This window comes from Xenopus laevis, chromosome 8L (assembly GCF_017654675.1).
Source record: "Xenopus laevis strain J_2021 chromosome 8L, Xenopus_laevis_v10.1, whole genome shotgun sequence".
NCBI classification, from domain to species: domain Eukaryota; kingdom Metazoa; phylum Chordata; class Amphibia; order Anura; family Pipidae; genus Xenopus; species Xenopus laevis.
This window is the reverse complement of record NC_054385.1, coordinates 7,536,284-7,559,511: the sequence shown is the minus strand read 5'-3', so window position 1 is coordinate 7,559,511 and position 23,228 is coordinate 7,536,284. Positions and strand designations below refer to the sequence as shown.

Sequence of the window (23,228 nt, the reverse complement as noted above, 5' to 3'; positions counted from 1 at the left end):
CTTACTGGATCCAGGGAATGAAGTGCCCTCTCCCGTGATGATTGTGGGTGTGGGCAAAAGGAGTGAATGGTAATGTCTTGGTTGATGTGGAATTCGGAAACCACTTTTGGAATGAAGGAAAGGTTTGTACGGAGTACTGCTCTGTCCGAGTGAAAAACCAGGAATGGAGATTGGCAGGAGAGGGCTCCCAGTTCAGATACTCTGCGTGCTGAAGAGAAAGCTTTGAGAAAAACCACCTTCCAAGTTAGCCACGGAAGCGGTATTGATGCCAGTGGTTCGAAGGGTGGCCCTTGTAATGCTCGAAGTATCAAGTTGAGGTCCCATGGGGGAAGTGGTTCTCGATATGGTGGAGCAATATGTATGGCTCCTTGTAAGAAGGTATGGATATCTGGGAGATTAGCAAGTTTTCTTTGGAAAATGATGGACAGGGTGGATACTTTTAGTGAACCTGGTGTGAGCCCATTGTCTAGGCCCTCTTGCAGAAATTGAAGCAGTTGAGGGACTTCCCTTATTCCGTAGGACTAGGGTTTCAACATCCATGCCGTCAAATTCAACATTCCTGGATTGGACATCCGGTCGTGTGGGCAAGGTCCACAGGTTGTCTCTTGCTAGGTTGATCAGCTCTGAGAACCACGCTCTGCGTGGTCAATGTGGTGCTATGAGAATTACTGTACACTTTTCTCTTTGAATTTTTCTTATTACTATTGGTAGAAGAGGAATCAGAGGGAACACATACCCTAGCTAGAACGTCCAGGGTGCCGTGAACACGTCGGCAGTCAGAGCAAGAGGGTCTCTGTAACGAGCCATGAATCTTGGAACTTGTCTGTTTGAGCGTGATGCCATCAGGTCTATTTCCAGCATGCCCCACTTTTAGGTGATAGCTAGAAAGACATCCTTATGTACCTCTCGCCCGGGTCTAGAGTCTGTCGACTGAGGAAGTCTGCCTGCCAGTTGTCTAGACCTGGTATGTAGACTGCTGATAGGCAAGTGTTGATTTTCTCCACCCAAGAGGAGATGTACCCAACTTCCTGAAGGGCTTGGCAGCTGCGAGTGCCCCCTTGATGATTGAGATAAGCTACTGTGATGGCGTTGTCGGATTGTACTCTTATGTCTCGATCCTTCATCTGCAAATGCCAGTGGAGTAAGGCTAGTCTCACAGCTCTCAGTTCCAGGACATTTATGTGGAGACGAGCTTCTGTTTGAGACCAAAGTCCTTGAGTTGTCTGGGACTGCCATACCGCTCCCCAGCCCTTTAGGCTGGCATCCGTGGTGAGAATTAGCCATTGCGGTTCTTTGAGGGATCGTCCCTTGGATAGATTGGAGAGGCGTAACCACCAAGTTAGGGATACCCTTGTCTGTGGGGAGAGTACTATCCTCTGGGAGAGGTTGGTGCAGTTCCATTGTGACAGGATGTTCCACTGTAGTTCCCTGAGGTGGTATTGAGCAAAGGGAACCGCCTCCATAGATGCTACCATGGACCCTAGTACTTTCATGGCAAAGCGGACTGGGATGCGTTTTTCGTTCAAGAGTTGTCTTGTCAACTTTTGGATGTTGGTTATCCTGTCCTGAGGTAGGAATACTCTTTGGAGAGTGGTATCGAATATCATGCCTAGGAAGGTAAGGCGTGGACTTGGAATGAGGTCGGAATTCCTTTTGTTGATGAGCCAACCCAGGTTGTCCAAGATGAGTAATGTCTGGGATACTGTGACTGTGGTGTGGGCTTCCTGTATGGATGGTGCCTTTAGGAGTATATCGTCGAGGTATGGAGTGATCGATATACCATGTATTCTGAGTATCGCCACTGCTGCTGTCATCACCTTTTGTAAACACTCAAGGTGCTGATGTCAGGCCAAATGGAAGGGTCTCAAACTGGAAATGTTGTCTGCCGAAGGCAAACCTTAAAAATCGGGCTGTGTAAGTATGCATCTCGAATGTCTAGAGAGGCCAGTAATTCGTTGTGTTTCATCCCTGTGATGACAGATTGTAGAGATTCCATTTTGAACCTTACGGGTCTGATGAATGTATTGAGCTGTTTTAGGTCCAATATTGGTCGATAGGATCCGTCTTTCTTTGGTACAATAAAAATGTTTGAGTAGAACCCTCGAAATCTTTCTTTTTGTGGTACAGGGGTGATAACTTTCTCTTTCAGATTGGCAACTACTGTGAGATAGGCTCTCTACTTCTGAGGTTCGATTGGAACCCTGGACATGAAGAAGCGAGGAGGAGGGGTGGATGTAAACTCAATATGGTATCCCTGTCATACTAGACTTGGTTTGATTACATCTGGCCCCTGTGTCCCACAGACACCTGGAAGAGAAATTTGCATGAATAAAGGGTAGGGAACGGTGGTGACGAACTACAGCAGGCCTACGGGCGTCTACTATGTAAATCCGGCGCTGACCCCCATAAATGCAGATAAAAAAATGGCCATTTGTTATATTTACAGAAAAACCCCTTAGGGTCCCTTTAAATAAACCCAGATATTGTTTACAACCCCCCCCCCCAAAGCCAACTCCTTCCCATCTGTTGCATCCCAGGAAGCAGAATGTACTGGAACAGGTGTGTGAGCTACAGGATAACCTGTGTGTACTGAACTGCTGTGAGCTTTAGCCTTGGCTCCTATCGGCTCAGCAAACTCGCTGCCCTTGCACTTGGTCAGATTTAATCAAGGTTTTTATTATTATTATTATTCCTGGAATGGCCCTGCATAGGGGGGCAAGGAAGAAACATTATTACATAAATTACTTATACCCATATTTTGGTTTCCACACAAACCTAACAACAGCTTTTCTATAAATACATAAAGTAGTAAGTGTTGCACATGTATAGCATTGCCATTCTGTTAGTGACACAAACTCGTTGTTTGCCAGGACAGCACTTGTCGGTCTTTTCTACTTTCTCTAAGCACAATTATTAGCCAGTGGTTTGTCGAATGTTATTCCCTCTAGAGTCCTAGTTACAGCTGGATACATACAGTGATGCCTCCATTTTACATACCCTCATTTTAACTTTTTCTGTATGTTATACCATTTTTTGTGGTCCCACCAATATATAATGCATAACACATTTCCCTGACTTTACACCATTTTTTCTGGTCCGCTGAAAAAATTAAAAATGTGGGTTGTACTGTACATAAAGTAGAGTAACAAGAGCAGGAAGGATTGTGCACAACACAATGTCACTAGCATAGAATATATTTTTATACATTCCATTTCAGTCTAGGGGAAAGCTGCTTTGTTCCCTGCACTGAACAGCCAGAAAAAGATACAAAGTTTCAGAAATGAAATTGGCTTTTGGCAGAGAGCCCAGAATACGTGGCAGGTGCACTTTGATACATTTGTAGCAATTTAAGATTAGCAGAGTAACAATTGTAACAATTTAGCAGGTCTCTAAAGCTGGCCATAGACGCAAAGATCTGATCGTACGAATCCTCGATTCGTACGATTTTCGGAACGTGTGTAGAGAGTCCCGACATTTTTCGTCCGGCGGAGATCGGTCATTTGGTCGATCGGACAGGTTAGAAAATTTCTGTCGGCTGCCGATAATATCTCTGCGTGTATTGCCGATCGTACAATTTTCAGTGGGAGACTGTCACCAGCTTTGGTTGGACATAGATATCGTACGATTGCTGTCAGGGGCAGAACATCGGCTGATCTGTTCTTTAACTAATCTGACTGGTAAGACTTTGATCTGAATGGTTAGTGGCGGGTCGGGAGATGGGAAAGTCCGATCGTACGATGATTCGTACGATCGGATCTTTGCATCTATGGCCAGCTTTAGGGAAACTGTGACTTGCAGCTTATTATAGGGCAATTCACCTTCATTAGCAAAACTGTAATAACACATAAAAATCACAGAAATATGTTCAAACTTTCATAACCTGCCAAATTTTGTAAAATGAACATGGTAATTAGGGGGAGTGGCCACAAAAATGTGCGTGGTCAAGCCCATTTCAGCACGATCGAATCTCTTTGTCCCTCTTTTTATTTCCAAAATGTTGGGAGGTATGACATGGATAGGTGGGGGATTCCATGGAGCAGCAGGGGCAAAGAACTGTAGGGGTTAATGTGCTGTGTGACAAATGGTTGTAGGCCAAACCCACAGACAACCTGTACCTATAAGACTGAATAATGAATGTAGTTACACAGCTATACACAGGCTCATTATAGTCTCTATAACTCACACACAGTCTGTCACACGTTCTTACACACAGACACACACAGACACTGGCACTGACACACACATACTGTACACACTGGCACTCACACTCTAAGCTAAACACACCTGACAGATTTACACTCTGGGAAACAAGCTGCTTCATCAGGAGAAGATTCTCTCATTCCTCACACAGTTGAGGAACAGGAAGCTTCTCACAGAAGGAAGAGGCAGAACTAATTCCTCACAGAGGTGAGGAACAGGAAGCTTCTCATAGAAGAAGGGGCAGGACTAAACCAGACTGCTGCTCTGAGCTGTAGAACAGGCATTGGGACGGTCCATTATTTGAAGGGGTGCGGACCATTACATGTAAGCCTTTTATAAATGTATTTCAGGTTTTTAATGGTAATTTTAAGAAATGTGTTCATGTAAAAAAGAACAAAACAATATATTTACATATGGCAGGAGAATATCCTTTATCCTTGCCCCTATCTGTGGATGCCCATGTGGCCCAGCCAGGGACATTGTGTTCTAGAATGTCATATTATATCCCATGGGGCTGTAAGAATTCCCAATATCAGGTGTGTTAACCCAGAATGATGCAAGCAATACCCCCAGCAGGCCTTCTATCAATTAAATGGATTGTTCACCTTCAAATTAACTGTTAGTATGATGTAGAGAGGGATATTCTGAGACAATTTGTAATTGGTTTTCACTTTTTATTATTTGAGGTTTTTGAGTTATTTAGCTTTTTATTCAGCAGCTCGCCAGTTTGCAATTTCAGCAATCTGGTTGCTAGGGTACAAATTCCCCTAGCAACCATGCACTGATTTTAATAAGAGACTGGAATAGGAATAGGAGAGGCCTGAATAGAAAGATGAGGAATAAAATGTAGCAATAACAATACATTTGTAGCCTTACAGAGCATTTTTTTTAGATGGGGTCAGTGACCCCCATTTGAAAGCTGAAATGAGTCAGAAGAAGAAGGAAAACGGTAAAAAAAATAATGAATGACTCGATCCTGTTGTTCATTCCTTAACATGGCGGGCGCTTCTGTGCTGATATTGGAACCTTTCCTGCAATTTCAATTGATGTCTTCATATCACCTGCACTTCCCTTGGAAATGAGAGGTCCTAAGACCAAACTTTTGATCCCTTAAAGGGCAGATCTTTCCCCAGAGATGGGTCCATCTGTTTAAAGTACATGTTGACTCCCTATCAGTCTTGTCTTTCTTGTGCAAAGTGGAGAGAAAATTATCTTCTAAAGCCAAACTACAAGTCTCATGTGATGCCAGATTGACACCCCCACCTGTAAAAATCCAATAAGCTGGTATTGTTCTTAGTGAGGTCTTCAGAAACATTACCCCAGGGCCAAATTTAGCCATCCATTTCTTACCTTAAATCCCATTTCCCCCAGTCACCAGCAGTTTGTTCCTTACACATCATTACCTAAATAAAGGTTTATATCTCTATAGAGAATACATTTATTGAGCTCTGCTCAACCACCCCTCTTGGGCTATGTAGGGAGTCCACAATACTTACACCCATGGTACTAATAATGAAACTACTTGTGCTGCAAGTAACCTGGGGGGCATAAAACTTTACAAGACTTTGATGCAAGATCCACACAGGCTCATTTACTTGCCTGATATGATCAAGATAACATAAGGACATTGCTGCATGGTCATTATTTTCATGGCCACTTGTCCATCTGTGAAGTGAGTACAGCTGTGGAGCTTCCCACTGCCACATCAGCTAGTTTGGCACTGCTTTGGCAGGGCTAAGGACCATATTTATCTTGTTCCTGGCACAGATGCATCCCTAGCAATAGGATTGCTGCCAAAGACCAGTCCCATGTATATATACAGGTAAAAAAGCACTGGTGTACTGGAGATCCAAAAGCAGAAGCAATGGCGTTGTGGGCAACTCTCACCCTGGCATTCATGTGCCTGGTAGTGGCACATGCTAAAACGGTAAGGTTGGAATCCATCCCCTCCAGCCAAACTATGGATCTTGTGTTACTCAAGGGCTCAGTAGAGTTGTATTTACCAATTACATGGTGGTCCAGTTTCAGCATTGCTGCTTGACCAACTACCTTGGCCTGCTGACACCACTTTTAATGCATAGAGCTATGAGTTCCCTCTCTTCCAGGTATCCTGTCCTACGGCAGAGGGAACTCATAGCTCTATCTTTCTTCTTTCAAGATTCCCTTGTTCTGGCTCCTCCATTTGGGTAGGCACATTGGACAATATCTATTGGGAGGAGGCCATCACAAACAGCCAATCATAGGTCTGAAATCTACTGATCTACTCCTTGATACTTCCCAATGTCTTTATTATTATTTGTTTTGTTTTTTTGCAGCTTGGCATCGTTCACACCGAGGGCGGATTTGTTGAAGGAACCAATAAGAAGATTGGGACTCTCTTCCCTGACTACATTGATATTTTCAAAGGGATCCCTTTTGCTGCTCCACCCAAGACCTTTGAAAAAGCAGAGAAGCATCCGGGATGGTCAGGTAATATTATTTAACATATTAGGGTAACACTATCTCAAGCAGGGAACACTAAGCCGGTGTTCCAGTAGCAAGTGAATGCAAATAATCATTAGTGTTACATACTGCTTCCCTTACTCAGGTACCCTGAAGGCAAAAGACTACAAGCCGCGCTGTTTGCAAGCCACCATCACCCAAGACAATGTTTTTGGAAGTGTTGATTGTCTCTATCTGAACATCTGGGTACCTCAGACCCGCTCTGCAGGTAATTAGTGTGGCAGTAGGGTTTTTGAGTTTTTACTCTGCTACAAAATGTGGTTGTAATATGCTATACTTTAGATATGTACATTCTAAATAAATGTTATTTTGGGGTTAACTTACTGTTATGGGCTTTCACTACGCACAAACCGAAACATAAAAACATTTAAGATTTTGGGATCTTTAGAAGTCTAATTGTTTAATGTTGGACTGAGGGCCAGCAAAGAACCTGATCCCAACTGCCTCCTTGGTGGTCAGACTCCGCCTGGATCAACATTGTAGTGTACACCCAAGCCTTTCTTGAAAGTATTTTCTTTTTCTTTTAGTGTCCACAAATCTCCCCGTCATGATCTGGATCTTCGGAGGGGGATTTTTACTTGGCAGTGGTCAAGGAGCCAACTTTTTGGACAACTATCTGTATGACGGTGAAGAAGTTGCCATGCGGGGCAAGGTCATTGTAGTCACCTTCAATTACCGAGTTGGACCTTTGGGATTTCTCAGCACTGGCGACTCCAATGCCCCAGGTACTATTTATGTTTAAATGCCAGCATTTATTATGTGCATTGGTTATAGCTCTTAGTACAGGGGAGTACCCGTGCTTGTATAGGTTTATTCCCTTTACAGCCCTGTTCAGCTTCAAGAACTGGTGGTGGGCCGAAGGCACCCTTAATATGTATTTGCAGCAATCACAACTTTAATTATTGCTCATTTTAAAAAAGGTAACTATGGACTGTGGGATCAGCACATGGCCATCGCCTGGGTAAAGAGGAACATTGCAGCATTTGGTGGGGACCCAAACAACATGACCATATTTGGAGAGTCCGCGGGAGCTGCCAGCGTTTCTCTGCAGGTATATAACCCATTTGTTTGCTGAGCCTGAGAGGGTCCAAAAGTGAAATATCAGATGCACAGTTCAGATTACACTAATTATCATTCAAATAAGAGAAACATTTATCAAAAATTCAAAAAAATTATATGCAATTATATGCAATATGTATATGTATGTAGTCCTACTATACCATATATTCTGAGGCTAATTTAGCATCCATTTCTGTTCCACATTTCTGGAGATATTTGCCTCCATCCAGGGTCGGCCTAGGCCGGCAGGACACTGGGCTAAAAACCGGAGGTCCCTGCCGCTACACACCTACCCTCCCCCAATCACTGCAAAAGAAGTAGAAAGGGCACATAGGTGGGGAAATGGTTTGCTTGGGCCCCAGTGGGGGCTCCTGGGGTACCAGCCTGGTGGGCCTCACATACACCCCAGTCTGATCTGCAACCATCAAATAAAAAGAATTCTGGGGCTAAAAGAATAATCTATTCTTCTTCATATAGGAAAAAATTGATTGATGGAAACTACAGTTTTTAAAACCAGGTTATATGTTATGTCTGAATACCGTGCCATGATATATGGTCATGATATATTCTCATGTTGTGTTTCCTTTGTACACTGCAGACTTTGACACCTTACAACGTGGGACTGATTAAGCGGGCTATCAGCCAGAGTGGCGTAGGACTGTGCCCATGGGCCATTCAGCGGGACCCTCTCCGGTGGGCCAAAGTGGTAACTATTGCTCCATTTTAATTGTTAAGCAATTGATGTTTTCATCTCCCCTGGTTGTAGAGCTTGCAATCCCGTTTGTTTTACAGAATATATAGTACAACATTTGTCCTGTGGTCAAGTAAAAGCACTAGGCATGCTGGGAAAAAGTTCATTTGCTGTTTTTTTTAAAGCTGTCAACCCAACAACCAATCCCTCTCTGTTGCAGCTGGCATCAAAGGTTGGGTGCCCTGTGAATAATACGGCAGAGCTGGCAACCTGCTTGCGAAACACAGACCCGGGAGCCCTCACCTTAGCCTATCATCTGCAACTGGTCAATCTTGAATGTAAGTACAATTTAATAACACAGTGCTTGTTCATATAATGTGGAAGAAAAATTTTGATGTTCCTGCAGAATTGTGCTTAGTACAGGGGAACACCTATGATGCCATAGTTTCATGGGATCTCTCTGTACAGACTATAAGCAAACTTAGGGGCTGTTCCTGCTGAATTGTGCTTAGTACAGAGGAATACCTATGCTGCCATATTTTTATGGGATCTCTGTGTACAAACTATAAGCAAACTTAGGGGACTGTTCCTGCTGAATTGTGCTTAGTACAGTGGAATACCTATGCTGCCTTAGTTTTAAGGGATCTCTGTGTACAGAATATAAGCAAAATTAGGGGACTGTTCCTGCTGAATTGTGCTTAGTACAGGGAAATATCTATGCTGCTATAGTTTTATTGTATCTCTCTGTACAGACTATGAGCAAACGTAAGGGCTGTTCCTGCTGAATTGTGCTTAGTACAGGGAATACCTAAGCTGTCATAGCTTTATGGGATCTCTCTGGACAGACTATGAGCAAACTTAGGGGACTGTTCCTGCTGAATTGTGCTTAGTACAGGGAAATACCCATGCTGCCATAGTTTTATTGTATCTCTGTAGTATTTTATTCTATATTGCTATAGTATTTTGGAAAATACAAGTCTCATTGATGTCTTGATTACAGGGGTCTTGGCTCTGAGTCTCTGACCTCTGAGAGAGATGAACTTGGAGATGCAGTTTAAGACCTTGTCCTTTTTCTCCTTGTAGATCCTTTAGTCCATTACTTGGCCTACTCACCGGTCATAGACGGAGATTTCATCCCAGACGAGCCGAGGAACCTCTTCTCCAATGCAGCTGGGGTCGACTACATCGCAGGAGTAAACAACATGGATGGACATTTATTTGCCGGCATTGATTTGCCTGCTATAAACCAGCCTCTCCACAAAATCAGTGTGTAAGTGCATTGATGTCTTCCCTTCCCTTTAATGCATTATAATGTATGGACATTCTAACCGACTGGGACTTTTGGGTCACAGTGAACAGGTACAGAAAGTGGTGCAGGGCTTGACCCTATCCAAAGGGTTACCGGCACTAGATATTGCATACAATCTTTACACCGCTGGCTGGGGGGCCAGTCCCAGTCAAGAGGATATGAAGAGGACGGTTGTTGAAGTGGAAACTGACTATATCTTCCTGGCTGCCACTCAAGAGGCTCTGGCCCTGCACTTCCAGAACTCCAAGTAAGTGACCAACCCAATGGGCGCAGTTTACCATCCTTATCAATGTCTATGTACCTACATTACTACTTTTGCTACACACAGGGGCGCCAAGACCTACAGCTATTTGTTTAACCACCCAACCCGCATGCCCGTTTACCCCAACTGGGTGGGAGCTGACCATGCAGAAGATCTTCAGTATATGTTTGGGAAACCATTCTCCACTCCGCTGGCTTACAGACCCAAAGACAGAGATGTGGCCCAGTACATGATCGCTTATTGGACCAACTTTGCCGCCACTGGGTAAGGAGTAAATTCTGTGTACAGTGTAAATTCCGAGTAAAGAGTCAATTCTGGGTAAGGAGTACATTTTGGGTAAGGAGTAACAGGAAGTGCTCAGAACAGATGGGAAGCGGTATGAATGTTTAGAAATAACAAATACAATTTCAAATACAGTTGTGAAGTTTCATTATCCCACCACCATAACACCTTGTTCTCCCCATCTCTGCTTTACAGAGACCCCAATACAGGCGAATCCAGTGTCCCTACCCCCTGGCTCGCCTACTCAACTGAGAATGGGCAATACCTGGAAATCAACAACAAGATAAACTACCAATCCATGAAGCAGAGCCTGCGTTCTTCTTATGTCAAATTCTGGGCGCAAACGTATATAGATTTGCCAAATGCATAACTGGTTACATTGGCTGCTTATTAAAGATATTTTTTGGTGGCTTTTATCCAGTGTTTTTATCTATGACGTTTAGAAGTTGCAGGAGATGACTGCCTGCTTTCATTGAAACAAATTGCCATCTAAAGCTGGCAGTAATATTCATATTGTATGAAGCAAAGATTGTTGTACTAGGTATATGATCCCGTGCCATGCCCGGCCTATTGTATATTCAAGCTTGTTCTGGAACGGGAGAGGTTTTATCTGCCAATGCACCATGTTGGTTAATGGATGGTTTATTGGCAACTATTGGAAACTATTTACTTCCTTTTGAAAACTGATGAATATGCTACAGTCGACAGATCCCTCTTACAAACTGCCCTCATGTTAAATACGATTTGCCCGCAATCCCTTTCACGGCTGAATATGTGAATGTTTTAGGTAATAAATGTGCATATTATTCATGCACCGCCAGGCTGAAATGAAGGAATTTGCAATTTTGTTTGAATGAATATTCAATCTTTCTCCGCACATGATTAGGATGAGATGAATCGGTTTGGCAGTTGTTTCCCAGCACAGTTGGCAGTTGAAGTATCATTAAATAATAACTGATACACGTACAGTAGCTGTGTTTCATTGGTTTTATTGGTTCATATATAGACCATGGATATTGGGAACGTAAAGGACAAGCAAACTCAGTCACTGTGGTGTGTCTACCCCCCGACCAGTTCCCCTCCAAAAACACACTGACAGGGGTAATTTCCATCAGAGCCTCATGCCACCCTCTACTTTTACTCTCCCAGGGATCTCCTGTACCACTCTAGTCACATTTGCTGTATAATTTCCAACTGTATTATTGGTTGCATGTGCCAGCTTGGGGTGTCATGTGGGGTCCCCTGGGAGAATGATAAAAGCAGCACTGGCTTAGTGTAGAAAAGTAGTGATTTGGACCCCTGGGTGTATTTTAACAAATTAACATACCCCCAGTAAGTCTGAGTTACATTCTCCTTTTTAAGGAGAAATTCAATGACGGTAAAGTTGGGTCAGTTCCCCTTTGATTGATAGACAGAGTGGAAATCATTCCACCACAGTCCCTTATTGTGGCCTGACATTGGCAGTAATTGTACCATTCTCTCACGTGCTCTGTATTCTAAAGGAACGCCTCCCTCTTGCTTTGTGCTGCCTGTGCTTTCAGAAAGTATTCAAGCCAATCCTGTATATAATAATACAAATATTTCTTTAACCTGCTCTACAGAAAAAAAAAAACAAATAAAATCTGCTACTAATGTACCTAAGGACTAAGGGGCACCACTAACCAGCCTTCACCTTTCCAAATCTATTATGTTTTTTATCCAGCCTAACCCCTTGAAACTGGCTTGTCCCTAAAGTCCAGTGTGAAGCTACAAGTAGCAGTCAAGTCTACTTGTCAGTAGACCACATTTTCAGTAGAAAATCATACAACATATATTGCCTCTACAAAGATGGTGCACCCATTTTACTCTGTATCACATCACAAAAGGGCTGATCTGTCCTTGGGTGGCTAACTAGAACACTCCTCATATTTAAGATTAGGATAGTAAATCCAACAAGGACCACTGAATGAAACTATATAGTCATGCAAGACTCCTAGAAAAGGCCAGATGTAGATCCATGCTGTTGGATGCCCTTCCATCATTCTGTTGCTTGGTTGTATTCATATATATATATATATATATATATATATATATATATATATATATATATATATATATATACAAATGGGCTCCATACATTGTTGACAGCTGCTTCTGATCTTTAAACAGAGGCTCATTTTAGCTATGATAAGTCCACGGGCCAGATAAGATGTGTGCATGTGGGAAAGAGCACATGGAATGGGTCCCACCATTGAATATCTCATTGCAAATTTCTCTCCTGCCTGGTGCAAAGGCCAGACTTGTGATTGTTTACTTCTGCCACAGAGCTAAGGCCTCAATGGGCGGTTCTGGCTTGGGTTGGTCTGGATCTGTCTGTAGGCATGTATATATGTAGTATATATACCCACTTCGATCTGTGCTCCCAAGGCTAGGGAGAGCTCTAGGAGCAGGAACAGTACCAGAATGGCTTTTTGGGCTTCTCTTGCCTTGGTTTGTGCCAGTCTGGTGGCAGTGTCCCAGGCTGCGTCAGTAAGTTCAGAGGGCGCTGGATTAACCAAGTTGCTTTTTAGGATTTTAGTTTTTTATTTCCCACAAACTGATCTATAATGAGAGATATCTAGAGATCAGTAATGGAATTGGTTTAAGAATGCATGTTTTCAACTGATCCAGAGGTCACACTGAATGACTGTTGCAGAATTGGAATGCTAATACATTGAGACCTTGTCTCCTATAATGTATTTATATATGAAAACCTAAAGCATGAGGGCATGGAGTTTCCATCTCTTTTCTGCACTGGGAGTGGGAGGTGCCATATTGATTCCCTTAGACAGTACAGTATGAGCGTCTAACTTATTGTGTGCCCAGAACATTCCTTCTCTGTATATTTGTATTTATACATATGGGAGGAGGGAGGTGTCATATTGATTCCCTTAGACAGTACAGTATGATGGTTTAGCTTATTGTGTGCCCAGAACATTTTTTCTCTGTATATTTGTATTTATACATATAGCAGGAGGGAGGTGCCATAGAGAGTAGGTATAGCTTACAAAGCATATTCTGTCTTTGTATATCGGTGATTTAAAAACATAATTCTGTATAAATACACTTATACAGAGGAGGAATGTTCTGAGTATACAATTAATGTACAATACAGTGTATTAGAACCTCCTGAAAAGCCCATACCCTGCTTAGGTTTTGGATTTATATTACTGGTAACATCTCTTTTGCTTTTGCAGCTGGGAGTGGTTTACACGGAGGGTGGATTTGTAGAAGGTACCAGCAAGAAAATTGGGATCCTCTTCCCAGATTACATTGATGTTTTTAAGGGGATCCCCTTCGCAGCTCCACCAAAAGCCTTTGAGAAGGCAGAAGAGCACCCAGGCTGGTCAGGTAATGCCCTTAAGTACCCCGGGTTCCTTCCACGTGCCAAAAATATATGGGTAGGTTCTTTGGCAACTAGTGTGTATGACTGTGATAGGGACCTTAAATTGTAAGCTCCACTGGATAATAATGGTTAATAATTGAAGGCATGTCATTAAACTGATGCCAGAAGGGATTTGTATGTTCTAAATGTTTCAGGTACATTAAAGACCAAAGATTTTAAGCCACGGTGCTTGCAATCCACCTTAACCCAAAAAGATGTCCGTGGTGAATTAGACTGCCTCTACCTGAACATCTGGGTTCCTCAGTCCCGCTCGTCAGGTCAGTCCTTATAGAATTTTAGATGTACAATCTTCTACGCTGGAATGAGCTCCAAGAACACTAATATGGGGTGACTTTTGTATCCAGTGTCCACCAACCTACCAGTCATGGTTTGGATCTACGGCGGGGCCTTCTTGCTCGGTTCATCTCAGGGGGCCAATGTGTTAGATAACTATCTGTACGATGGAGAGGAGCTTGCTCTGCGTGGCAATGTCATTGTGGTCACCTTGAACTATAGACTGGGACCATTGGGCTTTCTGAGTACTGGAGACTCCAACCTTCCTGGTAAGGGTTCACCATAGGTTAAAGACAATTCAGCCCCATATTGGTTCTATAAGGAAGGTGTATGGGGCATATATGGTTTTGATGTGGGTGGCACTGATGACTTTGATCTTGGGCAGGCAACTATGGACTGTGGGATCAACACATGGCCATTGCCTGGGTGAAAAGGAACATTGCCGCGTTTGGTGGGAACCCCGATAACATCACCATATTTGGGGAGTCTGCTGGAGGCGCCAGTGTCTCTCTTCAGGTACAGAGCATTGCCTATGATACCTAATTCACTTTAGGAGTCACAGCTCAGGTACAGAGCATTGCCTATGATACCTAATTCACTTTAGGAGTCACAGCTCATTAGCTACTTGTTAACCGCTAATTCCAAGCATTTTATGTCAGAGGATTCTAGCAGTAGTAGCTCAAGCTTCCTTTTAAATTCATAAACTATTAAGGGTTGATTAAGGCTAGCTGTAGTTTTAAGCTTTCATAGAGAAGTGTAGTTAAATGGGCTTACAAAGCAGCAGTCCTGTCCTGATTTATGGGTGAGATTCTATCTATCTGTATAACAGAGCATTCTGCCCCAGTGGCTGCATAAATTCTATCTGATGCTCATTGGAAACAGCAGCCCTGTCCTGCTTTATGGCAGCTGAGATTCTAGCTATCTGTATAACAGATCATTCTGTCCCAGTGGCTGCACAGATCCTATCTGATCCCCATTGTAAGCAGCAGTCCTGCCCTGCTTTATGGCAGCTGAGATTCTAGCTATCTGTATAACAGAACATTCTGTCCCAGTAGCTGCACAAATCCTATCCAATCCTCATTGTAAACAGCAGTCCTGTCCTGCTTTATGGCTTAGATTTCCAGACTCGCTTGTGTGACCCATCTTGATTTTTTATTTGTAATTTGCAGACCCTGTCTCCGTATAACAAAGGACTGATCAAACGAGCCATCAGCCAGAGTGGGGTGGGCATGTCCCCTTGGGCACTTCAGAGCAACCCACTTTTCTGGACTACAAAGGTAATACATGCCATGAGCTTTATCTCTTGTAGCAGCTGCCCCACTGCAGAGTTAGAGGCTCCTTCATTGCATGCAGAGGGGCATTTATCACTGGGGCAGTGCTGGAACCTGTACTAACCTTGTGTTTTGATGCATGCCATTTTTCCCTAGTATATTCACCCTTTTTAGTAACAAGGTATCAGGGAATAATATCTTTCCTGGTCCTTGGCCTAACAGCTTGAGGGCACGATTCTGTGTTATACGACTATTAGATTCTGGTGGGAGGCATTTCTCCCAAAACAGGACATGGCGCCCCTTAGCTTTGGAAAATATTTTCTAACACCCATTCTAATTCTACCCTGAATCCTACATTTTACAAGATAAGTTGCCCCCAGTAATGAGCCTGTAGCCTCTATGGTAATTAAAAGGGTTGTTCATCTTGGAATTAACTTTTAGAATGACATTCAGAGACAATTCGCAAGTTTCCATTTTTTATGATTTGTGGTTTTTGAGTTATTTAGCTTTTTATTCAGCAGCTCTCCAGTTTGCAATTTCAGGCATCTGGTTGCTAGGGTCCAAATTATCCTAGCAACCATGCACTGATTTGAAAAAAAGACTGGAATATGAATTGGAGAGGCCTGAAAAGATAGATTTCATCAAAAGTAGCAAAAACGATACATTTGTAGCTTTATAGAACATTTGTTTTTTTTAGATGGGGTCGGTGACCCCCATTTCAAAGCTGGAAAGAGTCAGAAGAACAATTAAAAAACTATTTAAAATGAATAATGAAGACCAATTGAAAAGTTGCTTAGAAGTAGCCGTTCTGTAACATACTAAAAGTTAATTTAAAGGTGAACCAGCCCTTTAACATTTTCCTGTTTCAGGTGGCTGAGAAAGTTGGATGTCCTGTGCACGACACAGCGGCTATGGCGAACTGCTTACGGATTTCAGACCCTAAGGCTGTCACTTTAGCCTACACACTGGACCCGGCTGTCATGGAGTGTAAGTGTGAGCTTGGCAGGGAGTTAAAACAAGAGCTAAGTATGATCAGGGTGAGATGGAACATTTCAGACATGGGACTACAGGGACAATTATAAAGGCAGGGGGTGCAGAGAGATGAAAAAGTATGGATATACCAGTGCAGTGGTACATTCCATATGCCTGATCCCTTTATAATACTAATTCAGTTAATTAAATTAAAATCAGCACACTGATAATATACATATTGATTCCAATCAGTTTGTGATGCCCCATTTATCCCCGCAGATCCAGCAGTTTACTACTTGGGAATCTCCCCGGTCATCGACGGCGATTTCATTCCGGATGAACCGAGAAATCTCTTTGCCAATGCGGCTGATGTGGATTATATGGCGGGCGTGAACAATATGGACGCACATTTGTTCGCAGGCATCGATTTGCCAGTTATCAATAAGCCTCTTCAGAAGATTTCTGAGTAAGTACCTGCCAAGTGTAACTATTCTGTATCTCACAGGCCTGTTATAAATTTCCCAGGACAAGCAACATGGCAGCTCCCAGCCACAAAGGGAAAATAAACCAGATACACCCTTGTTTAGCAGCATGTATCCCCACCTTCTGTTCTTTTCTGATATCCGGAGGAGTTGGGGCCCTAGACTTATTCTTCAAGGGCCTAATGCTGATTTGTATCTCTAGGGCCGACATCTATAATCTGGTGCAGGATTTGACCCTTACTAAAATCTCCAGTGCCTTGGAAACTGCCTACAACCTTTACACGGCTAACTGGGGTCCCAACCCTGAGCAGGAGAATATGAAAAGAACAGTCATAGACTTGGAGACGGATTATCTCTTCTTGGTCCCAACCCAAGAGGCACTGGCACTTCACTCCATGAATGCCCGGTAAGTGCTTCCAGATAGATACTAATGCCAGGGTAGATACTGCCAGGCCCCATATTGGTAAAATAATTCTTAAAGTTTAGTTCTACTGATTAATGACTTCCTGATATATCAACACTCTACAAAGGATGTATATGTTGCATGACTAGCAGGAAGTACTCCATGCAAGCAGAAAAAAAAAACAACACAATGCTTTTGGTTGTCAGCTGCCCCTTTAAGATTTCTTAGCTCTGAGTCCAATTGTGCTTTCTTAACCCCAGAAGTGGCCGGACTTACAACTACGTTTTCTCTTTGCCGACCCGTATGCCCATTTACCCCAACTGGGTGGGAGCCGATCATGCCGACGACTTGCAGTATGTGTTTGGGAAACCCTTCCAGACACCATTGGCTTACAGACCCAAGGACAGAGATGTCTCTGCTACCATGATTGCCTATTGGACCAACTTTGCTGCAACTGGGTAAGGAGTAAAATATGAATCATTTGCTTGTACTTTAACTATAGTTACCCAAGTTTCTAAAGGGATTATCTTAGACGTGCGACTGCTGTCGTGTCTATCTAGCAAGCTACCCTCATGAATACAGTGCGGCCTGCATTTGGAACTGGTGTATTTATGAGGGGAGGGAGGCATCTAGGCAGCCCCTGTCCTTACCCCTTAACTTGTGCATCATTCAGACGTGCAACATAGGGAGCAGGGGTGGATGCAGGCTACAACGGAGCCCTGTACTTACCACCTGTCCTATGGAAAAGTTGGTCTGCACCCACTAACGGTGCACTCTACACCTCACATTCAATTTTTAAATTTACGAAGACCCCTGGCAGAAGTGCAAGAGCGTGCCCCTTATTGCTCACTTGGGCGATAAGGGGCACGCTCTTGCACTTCTGCCAGGGGTCTTCATAAATGACCCCTTCAATTTGTGATGCCAGCGAGGAATGTGACCAATGAATGTAGCATGAAATGCATCAGGTAGGCTCCTAGAAGTGAGAATGCAATAATCAAAGCTTGAGAGCTCAGTTTTTGTCCCTTCTGTAATCTGTATATTCTTTTCTTTTACAGTGACCCCAGCCAAGGACCCTCCAAAGTCCCCACCACTTGGCTGCCTTATACCACTCGCCTTGGCCAGTACCTGGAAATCAACGACAAGATGTCTTACCAATCCGTAAAGCAGAGCCTCCGATCCCCTTATGTCAAATTCTGGGCCCAAACCTACCGTAATATGGCCAACGCGTAACCCAAATCTATTTCACAACCTGAAAGGATTGCCATGTATGCGCTATGGAATATGTTGGCGATACACAAATAAAGGATAACGTACCTGTTTGTTCACCTTGAATGTAGTTGAACTATAATACAAATAACAGCACACTCAGGCAGCTTCACATAAGTTGGCATTTATTGCAAAGACTATATTACAAGTATTATTTCTCAGTGACAGTCAGCTCTTTAGAACAGTCTGCTCAATTGTTTTTTTCAGTCGTGTTTACAAAATAACACATCGTACAACCAGACAGTAAGAAACAAGTGTAAACATCTGCGCTGGGGAGGGGGCACGCACACACCCACATACACACAGGGATTTATACACCAAAAAAAGATTGCACTTTTAGAAGAATAGAAGAAGAGGGGGAAAGGGGGGATTTGGTGGCGGTAAGAAACATAAATCCACCCCAAATTAGTGTTTACACCATTGTGTAACTTATCCGTGCTCCATTGGTGAGGGGTGTAACACATTTACAGGTCATTAGCGGTGGTGACGGGGAATAGTCACTCCACTTTACTTATAAACGTGGTTATGATTCCAAAATACAGTATTAATGGTGCACCAAGCTACTAAGCTAACCGTCACCTCTAGAGAGAGCTGCAGTTCCTGCCACAGTATTAGTCCTAAAGCATCACCACTGGGTTCTGAAGACTCCCTGGAACACCCACTAAACTACAAATCCCAGAATTCACGGCACACACTTTTTTTTTTAAACCTCATTTCCCTGAAGGGCTGATTGGCACTTGTGAGGACGGAGTTAAACTCCAAGCTATGGCAGAAAGAATCGTTGATGTCTTAAAGGGACACTGACAACTCATAGAACATACATTAGAAAAGATTCCTAGACTAGTGTTTTGCAAGAGGACAGAGGAAGCCATTAGTACTTGCGCCCTAAAACTTCCCAAGTGTGTGTGATACAAACAGGAAGTAAGGCCGGTGAAAATGGCTTCCCCCAGCCTACAAGAAAAGAAACCACCTGCCTTATAAATTGTGATTTCTGGCATTTTAACTATGTCCATTTGAGTGAACACCATGAGTCCTATCACTTCGTTTTCATTGGGCATCAGTGTCCCTTTAATTCTCTGTAAACTATATAAGCTCACCTCCATGTCTGTTCACAATCTAGAGATAGGCTCATGCAGCAAGCGCAGTCTCCAAGTAAGAAAAATGAACAATGCATCTCAGGAGGCAATAAGGCGCAAGAGGTTGAAAAATTCCACACTAAGCATTCTGGGATTTGCAGTCCAGCCATTCACTGCCCTGAAGGTTTTTATTTTCATGCTATATGCTATTTTCGTTCTAGCAAGGAGAAAGGGACGTATATCCCCTGCTTTGCTTAGTAAATCTTGGGAAGGAACTGTAAATATTTGGATCACCAATTTAGAGTTAACTAGGAGCTGCTTAGATCTTAAACCATGCTTAAAGGGACAGCAGCTGCATTTTATAACATTCTGCATCAGTTGAGCCAAACATTTCATATAACCCCTGTGAACTACAACTCCCAGTATCCATAGCAAACTACTCCAATAACAATGGCCTGCAGCAAAACCCAGCAGTGGGGCTTGCTGCCTTTCGAATGGACTTTGGCTATATGCAGTTTTGGATCTCTGGCTGCTGTAGGTTACAGTCAGTTATGTCTGCAGAAGTGCTTTGAGAGCAGGTTGCCAGTCAATGAGAGCCTAGCAACCAAAAAGCCCTTCAGCATGAAAGGACCCTAAAATAATCATTATAATGATGCAATTGCAGTGAAACTGGGCACAATTACAATTAAGGAACATTGAATAAGAGGCCACTGACAGCCTTAATGAGCATGTAGTTCCAGGGCTTTTGAGGAAGTCAATTTAAACTGTGAAGCCCTCTAGTGGTAAGTCACTTGATTAACAAGCTTTACCCCCCTCTGCTCTCCAACAGCCCAATTTAGTTTCCAAATCTAAGTGTTAAGGACCTAGAACACCGTGATCTGAACAATGCAACAGAACCAGTTGCGCTGGGTGCCCGGATACCACATACCAGATCCACTGCAGTTTGGGTCAGGCCGCCAACACTGACATTCGGCTTTCATTTCAAATAGAACGCTGGCAGCCATTATAAACCACCCAGATGACATCACTACAAACCCAAACCAATCGCTGTTGGCCAAGTTAGTAGATAAAGGAAAAAAATGTTTAAAGAAGAAAAAAACCCAAAATAAGACTTAACCACTTAACTGCTGTTTAGCATGAAATTGGCTAAGGCGTTGCAAAGGTATCGAGCATTTAAGTGTACAAACGTTAATCACACAGTCCATAATATTTACAGTTACCAAAAGGCGCCAAGCATTCGGTGAAACAGATGGCACGGGAGTTAAAGTTTTTCATTTGTCCCCTGTCTATTTACAACCAATAAATATTTTTTTTTTTTAAAAAAAGGGAGGGGGATATTTTTTACACGCACACGAAAAAGGAAGGTTAATCCACAGTACTGACCCACTCCATCGCCGTTGCTGGAGATTGGTTACAAATGTCAAATTTGGCCCCGTGTTTTGAAAAAAAACAACAAAAAAACAAAACTAAAGTGAATATTTACAAGAAAAAACTGTACATGTTTAAGGGGGTTTAGTACTTTGCACCTTTCTCCAAACGGCTGGTAAGGACTATTGACCAATGGGCAGAGAAAGGCTTACAGAGGAAGGGGTGTGTGTGGGGGGGGGGGCAATTCATCTTTGGTGTGGTTTGAAATGCTGCACTGGATGATGGGGGAGAGAGAGGATGGAACTGGGGGGTGTCAGTCTCCTCCTAGACGAGCCTTCGTTTTTCATGGCTTCCTTCATGTTCACGTTAGAGGCCGGAAATATCCTTCTGGGGCTTTCAGGGTTTAAAAGGTTCATTGTTTTTTTGGAAAGTGCTTTATGTTGGTAAGAAAAAACCCTCAGCGGAAGTCCCTTTTTATAAAGGAAAAAGCGGGTCCCAATAATAGTCTTCCTCATTGAAAGGGCAACACCACAAGGCGCCGACACAGCACAGAGATCCTTTGGGTGTTGCGTTCTACAGCCAACGTCTCAAGTTAATACTGAAGCCCTCAGGACTGCACAAGCTGGACAACATCTCACAATCCTAAGTCCCCCCCACCCACCTTTCTCTTGAAGGCACCTAAGGCATGGAGGCGGATTTTATCGAGTCCTGTTGGTGGGCAAGTTCACGCATCATCCACTTTTACAAGCCCAGCAGCACTCGTTAACGGTCTTCCTCTCTCCACATGGTCAACAAGAGGAAGCTGAGGGTTGGTCTAAGCCCTATGACCGCTCCCATCTGAACCAAGAAGTCCTCAGCTGGACTGGAGCTCTAAGTGCTGTCCTTTTGGGGGCACTGGTCCCACCATTGTCCTGTCGGGGGGCTACAACAAGGCCATTTTTGACCACCTTGCATGTGTCAGAAGATGCCTTTGGCTATCTTGAGTCCCTTCTGCTTCATGCGCGGTAGTGTAGAACTGGAGCCCTGTTTTATCTTCACACCTTTGGAGAAGCCGCGTTTCTTCAGTACAAAGTCATAGTTGGCGCCTGAGTTCATGGCATAAAACACGTTGGCGTTGTCAGGGATCTTCAGCTCTGTAGAAGAGAAGGGGGAATTCATTAGTCATTGGAATGGTAGCTTTACTATACCTCCCGCTACCTTCCAAGTACAAACATGGGACATGCTTTCCCCTTATATTTACTGAACGGAGCCACGTTCTGTTGTATATAAGTAGTGTGTAGCTGCTGCAAAATCAGAATTCACAGTGAAAATATACAATGCAACCGCACTGTTTATAGAGCTGGCCTCCGGCCAATAGGAGGGGAGGAGAAAGTTTAGCTATATGGGGATACAGAGAGATGGAGTTGGTGCTAAAAGAGTAAAGCAATTTAGTTCTTACTAACATCTCAGTGAGGGTCATTTATAAAGAGTAGGCAAATTTGCTCCTGGGCTGTAACCCATGGCAACCAATCAGACAATAGCTTTTAGCACTCAAACCGCAGCTGGCTGAAAAAAAACCTAATCCCTGATTGGTTGCTATGGGTTACTGCCCAGGTGCAAATTTGCCCCATGTTTATAAAGGAGTCCCAGTATCTCTCACTGCTGTATGTCTTTAGACTCAATTTACTCTCCTGCACCTCTACTTTTCTTCTCCTATACCTTCCATTCTATTCAATATCCTGCACCTCTAACCTCCATTCTCTTTCCTGCACCCCTATACTTTTATTCGCCCTGGTTATCCCTTTTATTCGACTGCACCACTGTCCCATAATCACTTACCCATTTCCCTCTGGACTGTACTTTTCATGGCCAGTTACAACCTTGCCCAGGGCCACTTCCTTCCACCAGCATCCCATTCTCATCTTGACCCTTTCCCACAAATTACTGGCCAACCATTCCTCCACCCATCAACTTCTGACCCCTTTGCTTTCCCTTTCTCTATTGGAATACGAGAAACCTGCTAGGAAGTGTTCGGACGAGTCTCTCCAGTTAATGTATTTGCTGAGGGAATTTATGGACTCTCTGCTGGCTGGCTGGCGGAGTCAATTAAACTCTACTGGCACATACCTCTCTCTTCAGATATGATCTGCACCAGCTCATAGTCCTCCGCACGCTCACCGTCAATATTGTGTTTGGCCATGGCTTTTCGAATCACCACGGGTGTTTTGTCCTGGCTTGTTACCTGTAGGGGCAGGGGATGGGAGAGTGAGAAAAGGCAATAGATTACTCAAGGTGTGATAACATGGGATAAGTTTGCCCCAGTCTTGTAACACATAGCAACCAAAAAGCACTACGCTTTGACAGTAAACAGTGCAGCAAGGACTGTGCTCATTATATTTTACTAGGAAC

General features: G+C 43.4%; 3 protein-coding genes across 6 annotated transcripts in view; 2 read left to right on the top strand and 1 right to left on the bottom strand.

Moving 5' to 3' along the window:
* The first annotated feature begins 6,054 nt into the window (after positions 1-6,054).
* cel.1.L (carboxyl ester lipase, gene 1 L homeolog) lies at positions 6,055-10,719 on the top strand. The gene is given in 11 exon segments (NM_001093667.1): positions 6,055-6,127; positions 6,516-6,669; positions 6,788-6,910; positions 7,230-7,427; positions 7,623-7,753; positions 8,360-8,467; positions 8,673-8,790; positions 9,536-9,722; positions 9,805-10,008; positions 10,090-10,287; positions 10,501-10,719. Coding segments are annotated over 11 exon segments (1,659 nt in total). The 5' UTR covers positions 6,055-6,064; the 3' UTR covers positions 10,676-10,719.
* Positions 10,720-12,709: 1,990 nt separating this feature from the next.
* Positions 12,710-18,452, top strand: cel.2.L (carboxyl ester lipase L homeolog). The gene is given in 11 exon segments (NM_001086315.2): positions 12,710-12,813; positions 13,521-13,674; positions 13,864-13,986; positions 14,074-14,271; positions 14,388-14,518; positions 15,172-15,279; positions 16,143-16,260; positions 16,525-16,711; positions 16,930-17,133; positions 17,391-17,588; positions 18,186-18,452. Coding segments are annotated over 11 exon segments (1,662 nt in total). The 5' UTR covers positions 12,710-12,747; the 3' UTR covers positions 18,361-18,452.
* Positions 18,453-18,504: 52 nt separating this feature from the next.
* The window catches only part of ralgds.L (ral guanine nucleotide dissociation stimulator L homeolog), a 76,460-nt gene continuing 71,736 nt past the window's right edge, over positions 18,505-23,228 (bottom strand). For all 4 annotated transcript variants that reach the window (XM_041572418.1, XM_041572417.1, XM_041572416.1 and 1 more), the window contains exons 17-18: positions 22,947-23,061; positions 18,505-21,973 (exon numbers count right to left, since the gene is read on the bottom strand). In XM_041572418.1, the coding sequence (XP_041428352.1) occupies positions 21,798-21,973; positions 22,947-23,061 (291 nt within the window). In that variant the 3' untranslated portion in view covers positions 18,505-21,797. The remainder of the gene's footprint in view (positions 21,974-22,946; positions 23,062-23,228) is intronic.